Source organism: Neolamprologus brichardi, chromosome 3 (genome assembly GCF_056152115.1).
Source record: "Neolamprologus brichardi isolate AB-2024 chromosome 3, ASM5615211v1, whole genome shotgun sequence".
In the NCBI taxonomy this organism is placed as follows: Eukaryota; Metazoa; Chordata; class Actinopteri; order Cichliformes; family Cichlidae; genus Neolamprologus; species Neolamprologus brichardi.
The window spans coordinates 59,489,054-59,506,828 of record NC_142106.1 but is presented as its reverse complement, the minus strand read 5'-3'; the positions used below and the strand labels follow the sequence as shown (position 1 = coordinate 59,506,828).

The following is a 17,775-nucleotide window of genomic DNA, read 5'->3' as shown; positions in this document are numbered from 1 at the left end:
GCGATCGCTTTGTGGCAGACAATCACTTTTTGGCACAACACCTGGAGCTCAAGGGCAAAACAATGGCATGAGTGCTGCTGTTTGACTGAGGAAGAATAAAGTAGTCGTGGTAAGCCAATCACATGATCACTTCAAGATGACAAAGCGACAAGGTGATATATACCAGTTTTTAAATTGTGTTGATGGGCCACGTAAAACCAGAGTCATGATAAACAATATATACGCGGCGTTTTTTCCTCAATAGTTTCGTCACTTTTACTGTCTAAGGACAGCGCAGGAATAACTCTTATGAGCAAAAAAACCCCAAAATCATCCCTTCCTGTTGGTGGAAAAATGCACCATGTCGACCAATCAAAAATATGATAGAGCAACATGACATTTGGTTGTTTAGGAAGAGGAGGAAGTTTTAGGTGTGACGGCGAGAGAGAGACATTTTAAACCAGAGATTTTTAGAATGTATTCACATTTTATTAAGTAAAGTGATATGTCTCTAGCCCAGTGGCGGTCCTAGCCTGTTTGGCGCCCTGGGCGAACACTCCCTCTGGCGCGCCCCCCCCCCCCACACACAGACAAAACATATTAAGGATTGTACATTAACATAAAATTGTTGTACACACACATATGAAGAGAGAGAGAGAGAGTATGCATGGTATGAAAACAGCTACCAAACAGCCATCATAATTCGTCATACAATGAGAACAGGACAAATCAACAATTGACACTGACTAATTAATATTAAAATCTGTAATATAATGTATTGTTTGGAGTTTAGTCTGTTACTGTTGCTATTTTTACCATTTCTTCTTGGAGCAACTGTAACCCACATAATTTCCTTAGAGATTAATAAAGTATTCTGATGGTTTCAGGATGACCTGCCATTATCCAATCACACATCTGCTTACCTGCATCTTTTGTTTCTCCTCCTCTTCTTTTCTCTTTTTTCTAAACTGAGGACCTGATGGCTTTGAACTTTTCTTGTCCATCTTCCATTGGTTTTAATTTTGCACTCCAGGATGAACACCCATCCCTCAACCCGAGGATCACCACAACATAACCTAACAGACCAACACCTTAGTTCACAGATTCACTTTGTCTAAGGTGCATTTCTGAGATTTCACACAACCTAGGATTCAGATCATGAATACATAATGAGCTTGGATTTACAACATTATAAATGAAATGTGCTCTATTTGGAAGCAGCCGGCCACTCCCCTTTCGCCGGCTTGTGTGTGAGAATTTAAATCATCAAACTGTAAATTTTAAATTTTAAATTGTTATTGATCCCTTTGCCCCGAGTCCTAAAGTGTGTATTTATTTTCTTACTCTTCTTATATTTATTGTTTGTTTATTTGCACTGCTGTAACTGGAGCCTCGTCGTCTCGTCTCTCTATATACTGGACTGTAGCGGAGATGACAATAAAGTTTACTTTGACTTCAGCAGCAAACAGGCGCACCGAGGGCTCTCGTGCTCACTTTTCGTGTATAGAATTTCGAAAAAACATCGGTGCAAATTATAAGTCTGTATCATGATGTCTGTTGTTTTCGTGTTTGTTGGTTTGTTTTTATTTTGTTTTATTTTGCGAGCTGGTTATTAGATGCTGCTCCAGCCGGTCAGAAAATCCCCCGCCGCCCCGCCCTCTCCTCCCTGTGCCGCAAGCAGCAGGGCGCCCTTACTCCGAGCAAATGGGCGATAGAAAACCGATCGGTGCTTCTGCCATTCCCAATATGCGCTGGCTGACGTCGGGGCAGCATGAGTACGAGCATTTATTTATTTTTTGCCGATGCCGCCCCCACCACGATGCCGCCCCGGGCAACCGCCCATGTCGCCCGTATCTAAAACCGCTACTGCTCTAGCCTCAGCTCTGCAGTACGAGTAAAGTCTGAGCTCTAATAAATGAACATCTCTTTGGTTTAATATTTCTAACTTATTTCACTGGATCTAACAGCAGATACCTAATATTTATGCCCTGGACTTAACTTTCGATGTTTTTAATTAATTTTAATTAATTAATTACAATTACGATTTTTAATTAAGTTCATCAAGTTAAAAGAGAAGCCAAAGTTGCAGAGCTTTAGGTAACGTTGGAGGACGAACTGAATTATTCAGATTTCTAAAAAAATGTATTACAACATGAACTTTATTTTTATTTTTGTCTACAGACTTGACACGATTTAAAATTTTTATCTACTTTTGAACAAATTTATAAGTAGCCAATACTCTATTCTTCAATGTATCACTCAGGGTTTTATTTTTTAATAGTATTTGTTGTCCTTGGGCAAGACACTTCACCTACCACTTACTGGTGATGGCCAGAGGGGCCGATGGCGCGATATGGCAGCCTTGCTTCTGTCAGTCTGCCCCAGGGCAGCTGTGGCTACAACTGTAGCTGCCTCCACCAGTGTGTGAATGTGAGAGTGAATGAATAGTGGAATTGTAAAGCGCTTTGGGTGCCTTGAAAAGCGCTATATAAATGCAATCCATTATTATTATTAAAATTCACCTTTAAACATGTTTGTGGTTGTAACAGTAATTATTAATTATTATTAATTACTTTTAAAAAGTAATTAATTACTAATTACTCAGTCAATATTGTATTTAAAATACTTATCCACTTTCTGTGTCTGAAAAGTAACTTAATTACTAAATAAGGAATTTGACTAAATACTTCTTAAAATCCCTATAAACCTTGAGTGGACTAACAATAGAAATTAAACTTTTTAAATAACAAAGACATTTTTTAAAGACAGAGACTCTACAGTACGCAGCGGTAGCATCTCTTCCACAATGTAGCCTGCAATCATTTTTTTAAGCTCACCTTCAGACCCTTTCTGTGCTGCTGAAGTAAAATCAGGTTTTGCTGCTTAGCAGGAGTTGCCGCGGTGTTATCCTTGGATGATGAACAAGGATCACTCAGAAGTTTTCGTCTATGCTCTCGTGTCAGGCGCTTCAGTAGGTTACTTGTGCTATTAACAGCAGCCGATAGTTTTTCCTCCCCAGGACATAGCTTACATATTACTGTAATGTTCTTGTCTGCTTGTTTCAGAAAAGTGAAGATTTCATAAAACAGCCACTCGCTTCAGCCGAGTCCGACATCTTCCGCTTTAGAATACGACTATGCAGCAAACTGGCGAGAAATGACGTGCAGCTGCACTACAGCGATGTTAAAGCGGCAGAGTTTACTTCTACATTTAGAAGATAAATTATTGAAATTAAATAATGATATTCAGCAAGTTTAATTATTTTATAATGTAACGCAAGTACATTGTAAGTTACTGTAATTAAAATACCTAAAAATGAACAGTAATTAGTTACTCTACTTTTTCAGTGGAAAAGTAATTTAATTACAGTAATGCATTACTTAGTAACGCATTACACCCAACACTGGTTACTAGTTACTAAGAAATAACTATAATTACTTGTTCAAAGTCACTTGCCCAACACTGATCCCAAACCATCTCCACTGGGTTCAGGTCAGGTGACTGTATCATCACTACAGACCGAATAAATCAGCTGAACTTGGAAGCCTCCGTGTTCTTTAACCGGAGCACACCCACCGTACCTGGCCACTCTAAATCAGCTACACTCCTGGAGACAACACTTTGTCCATTTTATTTAGATACAGCGGCACCTCTGAAGCAAAGTGTTGTCCATTCTTCAAATTTCTGTCCCTGGATAAATGAAAATACTCAAAATTTCAGGAGATATTCTGTCAAGTTAGAAAATTTATGGAAGGCTTCCAAGGTTGAGGTTCATCGAGTACATCTCAAGGAATCAATATCGTCACTTAACAACATGATAAAAAAAAAGCTGGAACTGAATATTTTTCAAATCTAATAGCTTCAAAAAAAGAACAATCCCAAAGTATTGTTTGATACAATTATGAAAATTTTCTCTCCTGATATTCCTCGTGTACCAGTCTATACTAAATCTGATTGTAATGAATCTTTGAACTATTTTGTAAATAAGGTCGCTGCCATCAACTCTAATATTTCTCTATTTTGTCTTTATACTGGCTCGGTTTTGAACAAGCTGTCGTTGAACCATTATTAAAGAAACCAAATTTAGACCCATCTCTTCCAAGCAGTTACAGGCCAATATCAAAATGACCATTGGTGTCAAAGATCTTGGAAAAAAACAGTTGCAGAACAACTTAACGACTTTCTGGAGAAAAACAAAGCTCTGGACATTTTCGAGTCTGGTTTCTGTAAACTGTCCTCCACTGAAATGAATTAACTTAAAGTGTGTGGTGACAATCTGATGGCAGCAGGTTCTGGAGAGTGCACCAAGTTGGATCTCACCTCTGCTTTTGATACTGTTGATCACAGCATCATGATAAATAGGCTGAAGGACTTGTTCAGGATTACTGGTGTTGCTTTAAAATGGTTTCAGTCGTATCTATCTGAGACATCTTTGACTGTCTGTATGAATCATGTGTTGTCTGAAACATCAGTTCTGCCTTCTGGGGTACCTCAAGGTTTTGTTTTAGGTCAGATTCTCTTTTTGCTTTATATACTTCCTCTAGGCCACAGGTGACAAACTCCAGGCCTCGAGGGCCGGTGTCCTGCAGGTCTTAGATGTTTCCTTGATCCATCGCATCTGATTTAAATGGTTAAATTCCTCCTCAACATGTCCTGAAGTTCTCGGGAGGCCTGGTAATGAACTAATCATGTGATCTGACCCAAGGTGAGATCTAAAACCTGCAGGACACCTGGCTACATCACCGTGGTTACTGATGCTGAACCTATAACCTGGTCTGGATCAGGTTATGTTCAGAGTTTGTGTTTAAAATGGACTGAAGTGCCTGGTTTTATCTGATTCTTTCATTTACAGAAAGCTTTAAGTATGATATAGATTCAGTCATATCTGACTAATGTCAGTGAATGAGGCCCAGCTGTAAAGTCGCAGCAGTCACACTGTATGTGTCTCATTGTCACTGGATTTTAGGCTCCATGCATTCAGCTAGTGCTGCAGAAAAAGTAGAAATGTTTCTGTTTTGGTTCTAATCTGCTGCTGAGCCTCTTTTACAAAGATGGAACTGCAGCTAATCCTGCTCATGTAGCCAGTTAGTAAAAACCCAAGTCACCATCAGACACTGCAGACATTTAGTGATAATCTCACTGTATGTGGTCTTTTAGCACCTTCTAGTGTTGAACATGTGGAGTTTTGTTAGTCTTGGTGACGAGTGTAACTGTTGAGTGAGACACAATCAGCATGCTGCATGCTGGTAGCTTAGCTACAGCTCAGGTGTGGAGAAGCTGAAAAAGAAGGGTTTCTAGTTTGTAAGGAGGAAAAAACTGAGAGGACTGAGTTAAATAGAGGCTAGAGAGTAACACAGAGAAGCCATGAAAGCTGCTCACACAGTTTAGACAGTTTAGCATCAAATGTTCTAGTGAGTTAGCTCCCAGCTAACTAGCACACCAGCTAACTAGCACACCAGCTAACTAGCACACCGGCTATCTAGCAAACCAGCTAAGTAGCAGACCAGCTGACTAGCGAACCGGCTAACTAGCACATTGGCTAACTATCACACCAGCTGACTAGCGAAACAACTGACTAGCGAACCGGCTAACTAGCACACCAGTTAACTAGCACACCAGTTGACTAGCAAACCGGCTAACTAGCACACCGGCTAAATAGCAAACCGGCTAACTAGCAGACCAGCTAACTGCAGCCACAGGCTGAAGGACAATTAAATGTAGTGGAGATATCAGGGATGACACTGGTGTGTCTGATTCATTCTTTAGCACTCCGGTCACTCCGGTGTGTCAGCCAGAACACCACTGAAGGCCAAATGATCCCACCGTGTGGAATAAGGAGCTTAAGGTTTGGATTGAGGCACTTTATTCTTTCACTGATTGATTCTTGTGTCTGTGATCACGTGTGTGGTTTCTTACAAAAAGGAAGTACACAATACAAATACATGACAAATAAGATCAATAGATAAGATACATATCCAGTTATATGCATACGTCAGTATAGCTAACATAACCATATATAAGGACAAAGATCACAGTACTATAATGCAGTAATGTTAAACACAAAGGTGTATATCTACATAAATATCATATCAGTGATCAGAGTACTGTAGTATACTTCTACTACTTACACTATATAAACTGAACGGCATTAGTGTGACTTTAAGTTACCATCAGTACAGATGAACTGATGGTAGTTGTTCAAAATAAAGACTTTATTATTGTGAAGGGCTTCCAGTTAAACTAAGGTCAGCTGATTACCTCATAACAAATTGTTTGCTATAGAACGCAGCTCCCACTCTTCATTAATATCATGTATTGTAAATCCCAGGTAACCATGGTTACCCAGCCACGCCCAGTGAACTCCAGAGAGACCAACAGCTGGTGTAGTCTCTCCTTTTTCTACAGCTCATATGTTCTTCTTGTGATGGTGCGTCTTGAGGGAGGCTCATACATGCCGTCATTTGTTGATCCTAAGAACGTTCCTCAGACCGACTTCTTCAACAACACTAATCGGCCTGCAATTTGTAGCTACTCACTTCACTGTGGCGTTTGTTAGCTTGTCTTTCTTTGGTTTATCTTGACTCCTCCCACAAGCTGATCCAACGTAGTCTGTCCAAGCGTCCCACCTATGTTTGTTTGGGTGGTTTGTTTGCTGCCATCAGCAGCGTGTAATGCATTTAAGTGATACTTCAGACTTGAAGTGCTCCGATGATAAAAAAAAAAAACTCAACTTTGCTTAAAAATAACTTTAATTGAATCAACACTGCCCTCTGGAATAATTAGACTTTGGTGACAAACTGATGTGATCTCCATGTTTCCTTTGTTGGACTGTGGGCGAGTGTCAGAACTGAATGTACTGAGTAACATGTAGTGTTTAAATACGTGTCAGTTCCAGTTTTAGAGCTCTAAAGTGCAGCTATCATGTTAGGAATATGTTAGGAATAGACAGTAACACTGAGCACACTGAGGTCAAATCTTTATTCATCCAGTTCATCTGTAGGCTGTGCTCAGTCCATCCATTTAGTGAAATGATGTTTAAAGCTCTCCTTGTTCTGTGAGCGTGCACAGATCCTGAAGCAGAAAGCCTGGGTTAACAGAGAAATGATCATCACTGTGATGATGCTCATCATCTCTGACTGGGAATTGAGGTTTTGTCAAAGCAGCAACGAAAGCCTGGCTATGTTGGACTGGGTGTGGAAGCAGCTCCCAGTTTGAGTTCAGGAGACAGACACCCTCTCTACTTTGAAGATCAGCTTCAAACTTTCCTTTTTGATAAAGCTTATAATTTGAGCAGGATCAGGTGACCCTGAACCATCCCTTAGTTATGCTGCCATAGAGATGGATAACAGACGGATTGTTGTTTTGTGTGTCTGCAGCCTTTCAGGCTGTCTGATCACAGAGGAAGGCTGTACTTCTCTGGCCTCCGCTCTGAGCTCCAACCCCTCTCATCTGAGAGAGCTGGACCTGAGCTACAATCATCCAGGTGACTCAGGAACGAAGCTGCTGTCGGCTGGACTGAAGGATCCAGGCTGGAGACTGGACACTCTCAGGTATGGAGAGAATAAATGATAGAGGAGGAAGAGCTGGAAAATTTCCTGTGTCCTTCACTCACTTCCTGTTTGTTTCCTGCAGATGAGACATGAAAAATCACACATGCAGGAATATTTTCAGGGACAGACACAGTACTCAAGCTGTATAGTACATGGATATTTATGTAGGGGGTCTCCAAGGAGTCTGTTTGCAGGAACATTAATGATAAGTGATAAGTCATGTTGAGAGTTTCATTAAAAGTAGACCTACAGTTAGGTCCATAAATATTTGGACAGAGACAACATTTTGTAACTGTAGATACACTTTATTAGGTCACAGGTGTACTATACCTGAGATAGTGGGCACTGTGTACCTAATAAAGTGTCAGCCATGTGTATGTTTCCCATGCTGTATGTCCACAGTCACAGTGACAGTCAGTGACACTGAAGGAAGGATGAAACAAGGCTGTGAATCATTTCAGTCTGTGTGTGTGACAAAGAGCCAGACAGGAGCAGCTAACATTTGGAAATGGAAGCTTACTGGAAACTCGACATTCACGGTTGAATTCACAATAGATTTGTTCTCGAGTGCACATTTAGCAGCTAATGCTAATACTGTTTTCCCTTTGCTTTCTACAACTTGAGCAGCTATTGCTAAGTAGGCCACTTTGCTCTGCTAAGGATTTGTGTGACCATGATGGAAACTGTGATAAGCTAATGCTGCTAAGTTAATGCTGTTTATGGGCCCTGTTAGAATCAATATTTCATTCTCATTCTGTTGTTTGAGAACAATATTAACGTTTCACATCATTATAACACAAGAGAAAAGGGTATTAGCGTTAGCTACTAATGCTTATTCACCTCAAATTAGCTTTAGCTGCTAATGGGAGCCTACTTAGCATAAACCCTTCACATCGTTATAATGCAAGGGAAAAGAGTCACTTATGGCAGCCTATTTTGCATTAATGTGACATCATTATAACACAAGAGAAAAGGGTATTAGCATTAGCTACTAGTGCTTATTCACCTCAAATTACCTTTAGCTGCTAATGGCAGCCTAGTTGGCATTAACTCCTCACTAATATAATGCTACTTTACATCAAATTAGCATTAGCTGCTCATATTGTTATAAGGAAAGAGAAAACGATATTAGCATTAGCTGCTAATAATTATTCACCCCTAATTAGAATAAGCTGCTAAAAGCAGCCTACTTAGCATTAACTCCTCACTTCGTTGTTACTCAACGGAAAAGAGTATTAGAATTAGCTACTATCATTTTTAATAAGTAAGAGAAAACAGTGTTAGCATTATTGGATAATGCTAATTCACATCAAATTAGCATTAGCTGCTAGCATCACCTTCCTAGCACTAGCTGCAAACATTGTTAAAAGGGAAGGGAAAAGTTTTATTATTACTCGATAATGCTAAACTTGCATCAAATTAGCATTAGCTAATAAAAACAGCCTTCTTAGCATTAGCTGCTCACATTGTTATAATGAAAGGGAAAAGAGTTAGCATTAGCGGAGGATGCTAATTCACTTCAAATTTGAAAATACGGTATTAGCATTAGCTGCTAATGGTTATTCACCTAAAATTAGAATTGGCCACTAATGGCGTCCTATTTAGCATTAACTCTTCACATCGCAGGGGAAAAGTTAAAATTGAATGAAAAATAGTGTTCACATTAGCTACCCATATTGTTAAAAAGTACGAAAAAACATTTTTAGCATAAGCGGATAATGCTAATTCACCTCAAATTATATAAGTATTGGCTTATAACGGCAACCTACTTAGCATTAGCTGGTCACATTGTTATAAAGCAAGAAAATATGGTATTAGCATTAGCTGCCAATTCCTATTCACCTAAAATTAGCATTACTTGCTAATGGCAGTCTACTAAGCATTAACTCCTCACTAATGTAATGCTAATTCACATCAAATTAGCTTTAGCTTTAGCATTAGCTGCTAGCATCAGCCTACCTAGCACTAGCTGCTCACATTGTTAAAAGGAAAGAGAAAATGATATTAGCATTAGCTGGTAATAATTATTCACCCCGAATTAGAATTAGCCGCTAATGGCAGCATACTTAGCATTAACTCCTCACATCGTTATGATGCAAATGAGGCTAATTTGCATTAAATTAGACTGCTGTTATTAGCTTATGCTATTTAGCAGTAGCTGCTCACATTGTTATAAAGCAAAGGAAAACGATATGAGCATTAGGTTCTAATGCATATTTGCCTTAAATTAGACGTAGATGCTAATGGCGGCCTACTTAACATTAGCAGATCAGATGTTGTAATGCTAGGAAAAAGAGTGTTAGCATTAGCCGTTCACATTGTTATAAAGTTAAGGGAAATAGTGTTAGCATTAACTACTCACATTGTTAAAAAGTAAGTGTTAGCATTAGTGCATAATGCTAATTCACATCAAATTAGCATTAGTTAATAACGGCAGCCTATTTAGCATTAGCAGATAATGTTGACCTTGGCCCACTGGAAAAGTGGGAAAAAGAACTAAAGATTTAGGAGTGTTTCTCGATAGCTCTTTTTCATTTGAGAAACAAATGAATTCTGTTATTAAAAAAAGCTGTAATGTTTATATTGTTGATTGTCATTTATGCTTAGAAATATTTACTCATATATGCTTAGAGTTGTATAATCGATTGCATGATGATAGAGGTTTTATCCTTAGTAGTCTGTAAAGACTCTGTGTGCCTTCCAGAGTGCTCTGGCATGCACACATCACTTGGGGCCATGAGAGAGGCCGTACCCTCTCTTACTGATTTATGGTGTAGGACAGGGGTCTCAAACTCAATTTAGCTGGGGGCCGCTACAGACAGAGTCTGGGTGAGGCTGGGCCGCATTAGGTTTTCCACAAGAAAGGCATGGTTCAAAAATTCCAATCTTCTCAAATCTCTTTATTTTTATTTTTTAACACAAAATATGAAAAATAAATAAACAAATTAATAATTAATAAGAAAATAAATCAATCTGTAATACATAAATAAAATAATAATAAGATCTTTTTAGTCTGTGAACTTGTGTGTTTTTTTCAGTCTTCTATATCTGCTGTATTTAGATTGAAATGTCTGTATTAACAGTTCTATAACCTTCTTCTGAACATGAATGGAACACTGTAGAAAATGAACTGTTCTTCTGAACATGGCTTCTCTTGCCTACTCCTTGCTGCTAGAGACCTGGCAGCGTTTCCTCTCGCATAGCCGAGCCAGATTTGGCCTGAGGGATGAAGCAGTTGCGACCCTCAGTATGTCTTGAAGTTGATCATCCGTAAGTCTGGACCTGTACTTGGACTTATTGAAGTTCAAAGTGGAGAAGAGCTTTTCGCACAAGTATGGGCTACCAAAAAGGCACATGGTCCGCTTGAACATTCGGGAAAGCCGAGGGAAACTAGGGCTCAATTCTCTCAAAAATTGTCCAAGCTTGTCTGCTTTTCCACTCACCTCCCTGAACTTTGCTTTGAGTTCAGAGTTGCACTGCAGCTCAATGAGCTCCATTTGAAGCACAGAAGGGGCATCTTGCACATCGAAGGAGAAGGGGTCCGCAAAAATTTGAAAGGTGGCTCTGTGTGTCTTGAAGTCAGCAAATCTGTTATCAAATTCCTCCTGTAGCCTCAAAATGACATCAACATACTTGTCAGCACTGAATGATGTGCCTGCATCCACGAGTGCCTTGCATGCTGGGAAATGGCAAAGGTTTGTCTGAGAGAGCTGAACTTTCCAGAGCGCAAGTTTTGTGGAGAATGCTCTCACGTTGTCATAGGCAGCACTGACAAGTTGCCCCTGGCCTTGTAACGTCTTGTTCAGTACATTAAGCTCATGTGTTATATCAACAAGAAAAGCTAAGTCCATGAGCCATTTGGGATCAGTTAGCACAGGAACACTAACTCCATCCTTCTCCATGAAGGCTTCACTTCTGCTCTCAACTCAAAAAGTCTCTTTAATACATTTCCCCTGCTGAGCCAACGTACCTCAGTGAAGTCGAGCACATCCCCATATTCTGACTCCATTTCCTCTAAAAAAGCACAGAACCTTCGGTGCTTTAAGCCCCTGGATCTGATTTGGTTGATGCATTTCACAACAATAGACATTACATTGTCAAACTTCAGGCATTTGCTGCAAAGGACCTGCTGATGGATAATGCAGTGCAGAGCAATGGCCTCCTCCATGCCTTCCTCTTCCAGTTTTTTTTGAACAAGTGCCACCAGTCCATTTTTCCTCCCTGTCATTGATGGCGCTCCATCTGTTGTTATTCCAACAAACCTCTTCCATGGCAAACCAACATTCTCAATGGCATCACACAGCTTGTGAAATATCTGCTGAGCGGTGGTCTGGCCATGCATTGGAATTACTGTGAGCAGCTCCTCCATCACTTCAAAACTGTCATCAACACCACGGACATACATTGGGAGCTGGGCAGTGTCGGTGATGTCTGTGGTCTCATCAAGAGCGACTGAGTATACACTGAAACATTTGGCTTTCTCACACAGTTGGTCATAAATTTCACTGTCATGGTTCTGAGTCTGAGGACTCGGTGTTTTGTTTCTTTCTATTATTCTTTGTTCTCGGTTATTCTGTTTTGTCTTTTGTTTAGGTTTGCTATGTGTTAGTGTTTTTGTTTCATGCCTGCCTGTGTTCTCTCTGTCTGTCCATGGTGTTATTGTGTCTGCTCATGAGTCTGCCTGTCAAGTTCAGTGTCCGGTCTGGTTCTCTGTGCCTGTTAGTTTCCTGTTTTATTCTGAAAGTTCATGTCTCATGTCAGTGTGTTCAGTTTTACCTCTCCCCTGTCTCGTTAGCCTAATTGCTCCCAGCTGTGTCTCCCTCCTGTGGCCCATTCCCTGATTACTCCCCGTGTATTTAAGCCCTGTGTTTTCCTGTGCTCTCTTTCGCGTCGTCTGATTAATTCCATGTCTGTCTGCATTATTCTATGTTACCCGGTACTCATTCTGCGTCTCTCTGCCATCTCTCTTTGTGCATTTTGCTCCTCCTCCCGTGAGTGTCTGGTTTAAGTTTGGTTCGTTAGTTTTCCCAGTTTAGGTTTGTTTACTCCCTGCTCTGCTCTTCTTGTTTTGTCACCTTCTCACCGCTGTAAATAAACACTCACTCGCCCAGCCAGTACCTGCATTTTGGATCCTTTTTCAATACACCACACGACTGCCCCCCCAGCCGTGACAGTCACTTGACAGGTCAGAAATGCAATCTGCTGCGGTGTTGGCAGAAAGGCTGATGTTGCTAAACTGACCTTTCTTTCCCGGACAGACTATATTTGCAGCCTGCAATATGCACTTTTAGACAAATTCACCTTCTGTGAATGGCTTCCCTACTTTAGCAATCATCTCACTAACCACGTGGCTTCGACTGCAGCATTATTCTCTTTGGTTGCTTTCTTGGAAAAATCTTGCTGCCTCAGTAGATCTGTTTTAAGACTGGCAACCCGGTTCGCTCTCTCATCTCCCTGGTATTTTGCATCCACCTCTGGTTAAGTATAAGAGCCCTTTGTTAGGGCTGGACCACTGGACTCTTAGCACCAGCTTTGGGGTCACAGGGTCACATCTGGTACACACACACACACACACACACACCTACACTATGCACAGACTGGTACTCTTTGTTCATACCTGTGTAAGACGTCATATGTTAATGAACTTATGCATATTCATGTAACCTCAATAAAGAGCAGTGTTACGAGGGAGCAGACGAGAGCGACTGAGGTCAAGTGAAGGAACGGCGCTGTCACAGTTCTCTCCCTCATGAATTGTCTGGTTCCAGCGGTGGGTCTGTGCTAGACGACCCATCACCAGCTTTTTCCAGCTTTTTCCACTGGTTACCAGTACGTGGTAGAATCCACTTCCAGATCTTGTTGTTGTCTTTAAATCTCTGAATGGATTGGCTCCATCTTATCTCTCTTTAACAAAATAATCCAAGTCGAGCCCTCAGGTCTGCAGATAAGTAGCTTCTGACCAGAACTAGACGTAAAAACAGAGGTGAGCTTTATCGATCGCTGCAGCCAAAGTCTGGAACAGTCGCCCTTCACATCAGGACGTCACCAACACTCGACATTTTTAAAACCCGGTTGGAAACACATTTGTACTCTGTAGCTTTCAATTCTGACGAGTCTTTATAGTAATTACTGTGTATGTTTCCTATTTTATCTCTACTCTGTGCAGCACTTTGGCTCAAGCTGTTTTTAAATGTGCTGATAAATAAATGTAGATTTCTTTGAATAAAACAGTGGAGCCGAGCTTTGAGCTCAGTGTGTAACAGTGTGTGTATGAGAGCCATGTAATGTCCATGTGTGCATGCTGACTGTGCTGCTCTGACCCCCCTCCTCCTTTCAGGGTGGAGCCTGCTGGAGTCCGATGGTTGAGACCAGGTCTGAGGAAGTGTAAGTGTGTTTTTAATGGGATTCATGAAAACAAAGCAGCACACATTCAACCATCTTCATCATGTCAGGAGTCATCATCAAAGTGTCAATCAATGAACAGATGATGGATCAATAACTGCAGCTGGATTGTGTTTGTTCTCTCCATCAGATTCCTGTCAACTCACAATCGACACAAACACAGTGAACACAAACCTCCAACTGTCTGACAACAACAGGAAGGTGACACAAGTGGAGGAGGTTCAGTCATATCCTGATCATCCAGACAGATTTGATGTTTATCAGCTGCTGTGTAGAAATGGTCTGACTGGTCGCTGTTACTGGGAGGTCGAATGGAGAGGAGACGTTTTTATATCAGTGAGTTACAGAAGCATCAGAAGGAAAGGACGCAGAGACTGTGGGTTTGGATTCAATGATCAGTCCTGGAGTCTGATCTGCTCTGATGATGGTCCTCAGTCTGTCTGGCACAATTACAGACAAACATCCATCTCCTCCTCCTCCTCTGTCTCTAACAGAGCAGCAGTGTATGTGGACTGTCCTGCTGGCACTCTGTCCTTCTACAGAGTCTCCTCTGACACTCTGATCCACCTCCACACCTTCAACACCACATTCACTCAAACTCTTTATCCTGGGTTTTGGTTTGGTTTTGGTTCCTCAGTGTCCCTGTGCTGAGTGGGGTGTAAAGAGTGTCTCCTGTTAGAGAAACACTCTGACTGTTGAACAGATAGTTCAGTCTGTACATGTCTGTCTCTTTCACTCACAAACACGTTTTCAGATTCATGGATTCAATCAGTTGATGTTTGAAACTCTTCTAAATGATTCCTTGTAAACTTCTTCCTCTTCAGTCACAAACAAACAGGAAGTGATGTCACATGTGTTCCTGTCCACACAGCAGAATGAGTCTATTGCTGACAGTGATGTACAAACAGAGTGAGCATTTCTGAGGCCCAAAATAAACTGAGTAGTTCACTGAATGAACAATGGACTGTGAGCTCAGTTCCTTCATCATTAGTATGGATTATATATGTATATGTATTATATTAGTATCATATATATCAGGTGCTGCTGCTGCTGGTTTCAGTCATTGTGCAAATGTGCTGTTTGTAAGGTTGTAAAGCTGCAGTCAGCTGAGACTGAAGAAGTCACCTGATCAGTGAGCAAACGTTTGTGAAAACGTTAGGATGAACAGAATCAACCTTTTGGGATCAGCCAGCAATGCAGCATCATTGTTGTTCAGGTTCAGAGGTTTGCAGGAATGAACTGATGACCAGAAACAGCTGCAAAGTCCAATAAAATACCAGCTGGAGTTCAGCTGCATTTGAAGAAGTCAAAGAAAAGTAAGGATGGCAAAGGGCGATGTTTTCTTCCAAAGAACTGAAAACATGGTCGATGCCTCATTAGAAGAATAATCTGGACATTTGTGAGGAACTCTAACCAAGAAAGCAACACAAGAAAGCAACGTCAAACAGATCCAACAGACAGTTTCCATGACTGCAAGTGTTGAGTGTAAAAATGCTACATTGCATTATTGCATCCTCTCACCACAGGAGGTGCTGTTGGCACCACTGATTGCTGATCAGCTGTTCTCTGATGATCTGATTGATACTGTGAATAACGGGACTCACTGAACTCTGTGACACAGTGAAGATTACAGAGTTTAACTTCAACATCTGACTGACGTCACACAGACAGAAGGATGAACCAGTGAGGCACAGAACACAGTTACTGGAGATACTGGATCAGCTCCATGTGAACCTCTGATGGAGAAGCTGCTGAGCCAGAGAAACATCAGGACATGACAGGCAGCTGCACTTATCTAACAACATGTAGCAGAGCTGATCTATGTTAGAGGATCTATCACAGCAGCTGAAGCCAAAGTCCAACACTGGATAGCAGCTGAGCCTGTGCTGAGTGTAGTGTTACAGGAAAAGGGCAGAAACACTGACACTGGTAGCTCACAGTGATGCTGACTGGGGCACAGAGCTGAATGATGCAGCATCAGGACACTGTTTCAGTCTGACTGACAGAGAAACCTGTAGCTGTATCTACATGTGAGGCAGAGGCTACACAAGCAGCTTTCTATGTTTCACAGTGACTGAGATCTTCAGTGGGGGTGGACATGCTCCTGTACAGACCTCTGAGGAGAACCAAGGTGCAGTCAAAGAGTCCAGTCTGTCCTCACAGATGTGAACATGTGGTTTCATCAGGTCTGCTGTCAGCTAGCAGGCTCACATCAGAATCACTGTTCCTGAAAAACACAGTCTGTGTGACATCATCAGTCAGCTGATCGTCCCAGATCTGAATGGTTTCTGTCTCTACTGAGGAAGTCAGAGAATATCACTGAGGTGTGGATCAGGTCTGAGTGAGCTGTGGAGGGACAGCTTTAAACAGTCCACAGGTCTCACGTCCTGCTCAGTCTGGTAGCAGATACCTCGTATTGTTCCAGATGTGCTGACATCAGCAGCAGCAGCAGCACAGCTGTGTGATACGATGAATCTCAGTTATTGATCCAACACACAGTAAATACAAAGATCAGGATTTCTGAGAGTAATCATTATGAGTCTGAACACATGATCACTGAATGTTAGTCTCCACAATAATAAGCTAACACAAGCAAACACAGCTTTCAGCTCTTATTTTGAAACTGGCTTATTTAGAGAGCTGTGCTGTGAGCGTGCCTGGCTCTGAGGCACTTGGGTCAGCCTCTGTTGTTTAGAAGTGTTACAGACTGTGAATGACACAGACCTGTCAGTTTTCATGTTTGTCTGTAACACAGCTCAGGGGCTCCATGCTGAACGCATCCATCCAGTGTTATTGATCCAGTACTAATACCAGCATTGGGATCAATACTACAATACACAATCACATGTGTCCACGTGATGCAGTTTGAAGAGCAATAAGATGTCTCTGTATGAGGAGGCGGGGTCACAGGAGGTTCACAGAAACTCTGCAGCAGCATCATCAGCTCACATGGAAACTTTGATGATTCACTTCTGTGGTGTTTTTACAGAAACACGTCACAAAATTAGCTCCACCTGTTTTGTGTGTGAGCTTTGAGTTTCTTGTCTTCATTCTGGATTCTTGTGTTGCTGTTTTTACACACAGCAGATATTTCCTGGTTGCTTCCTTGATGATGTGGGGATTAGGGAAACTATTTTACTGCTATTGTTAATAATCATCATCATTACCATTGCAGTACTAACATTAATAACATAATCTACAGCATTGATATTGCATTCAGATGTTTAAACATATTGGTACCCAATTAGCCTTTATTACAGGTGCAGTTATAACCACGTTAAACTGTTGAGTTAAATCAATGATCTTAAATGCTTTTGAATGCTTGTTATAATCTTAAATGTGTATGTGCTGATTCTGAAAGGCCTAACTCTGAGTACACTCTGTGCCAAAGTAGACAGGAAGTGCAGGCTTTTGCAGAGCGTGCTTGTGAAAGGTACTTTGAGGAGCTGTTGGGAGGATGCTATTTGAATAACCAGGTTATTCATTGTTATCTTTTAGTCATTTATATCTTTTTATTAAGCTTTGAAGTAGGGGCACTCATTTGATTAAAACATTTATTCAACATATTACAGATATAGTTTCAGTTAGGTTATTATGCACATGAGAATTGGCCTCTCTTCTCATAAGACAAAGTTCGTGTGAGGTCGAGCCACACACACACACACACACACACACACGCACACACACACACACACACACACACACACACACACACACACACACACACACAGTAGATAGTAGATAGTAGATGGAAGGAGAGCAAAGTGCTGCCAGACTCTTATTTCTGACAGGAACAGAAGAAACCACAGCAAACTGTTCCAGTTCTTCATCTTCATCACAATCG

General features: G+C 41.1%; 1 protein-coding gene across 3 annotated transcripts in view; it reads left to right on the top strand.

The window, feature by feature from the left end:
* Window positions 1-15,096, top strand: part of LOC118453432 (protein NLRC3-like) — an 815,502-nt gene extending 800,406 nt beyond the window's left edge. For all 3 annotated transcript variants that reach the window (XM_087837950.1, XM_087837963.1, XM_087837960.1), the window contains 3 exons: window positions 7,356-7,529; window positions 13,867-13,913; window positions 14,062-15,096. In XM_087837950.1, coding sequence (XP_087694076.1) covers window positions 7,356-7,529; window positions 13,867-13,913; window positions 14,062-14,582 — 742 coding nt within the window. In that variant the 3' untranslated portion in view covers window positions 14,583-15,096. The remainder of the gene's footprint in view (window positions 1-7,355; window positions 7,530-13,866; window positions 13,914-14,061) is intronic.
* Window positions 15,097-17,775: the final 2,679 nt, after the last annotated feature.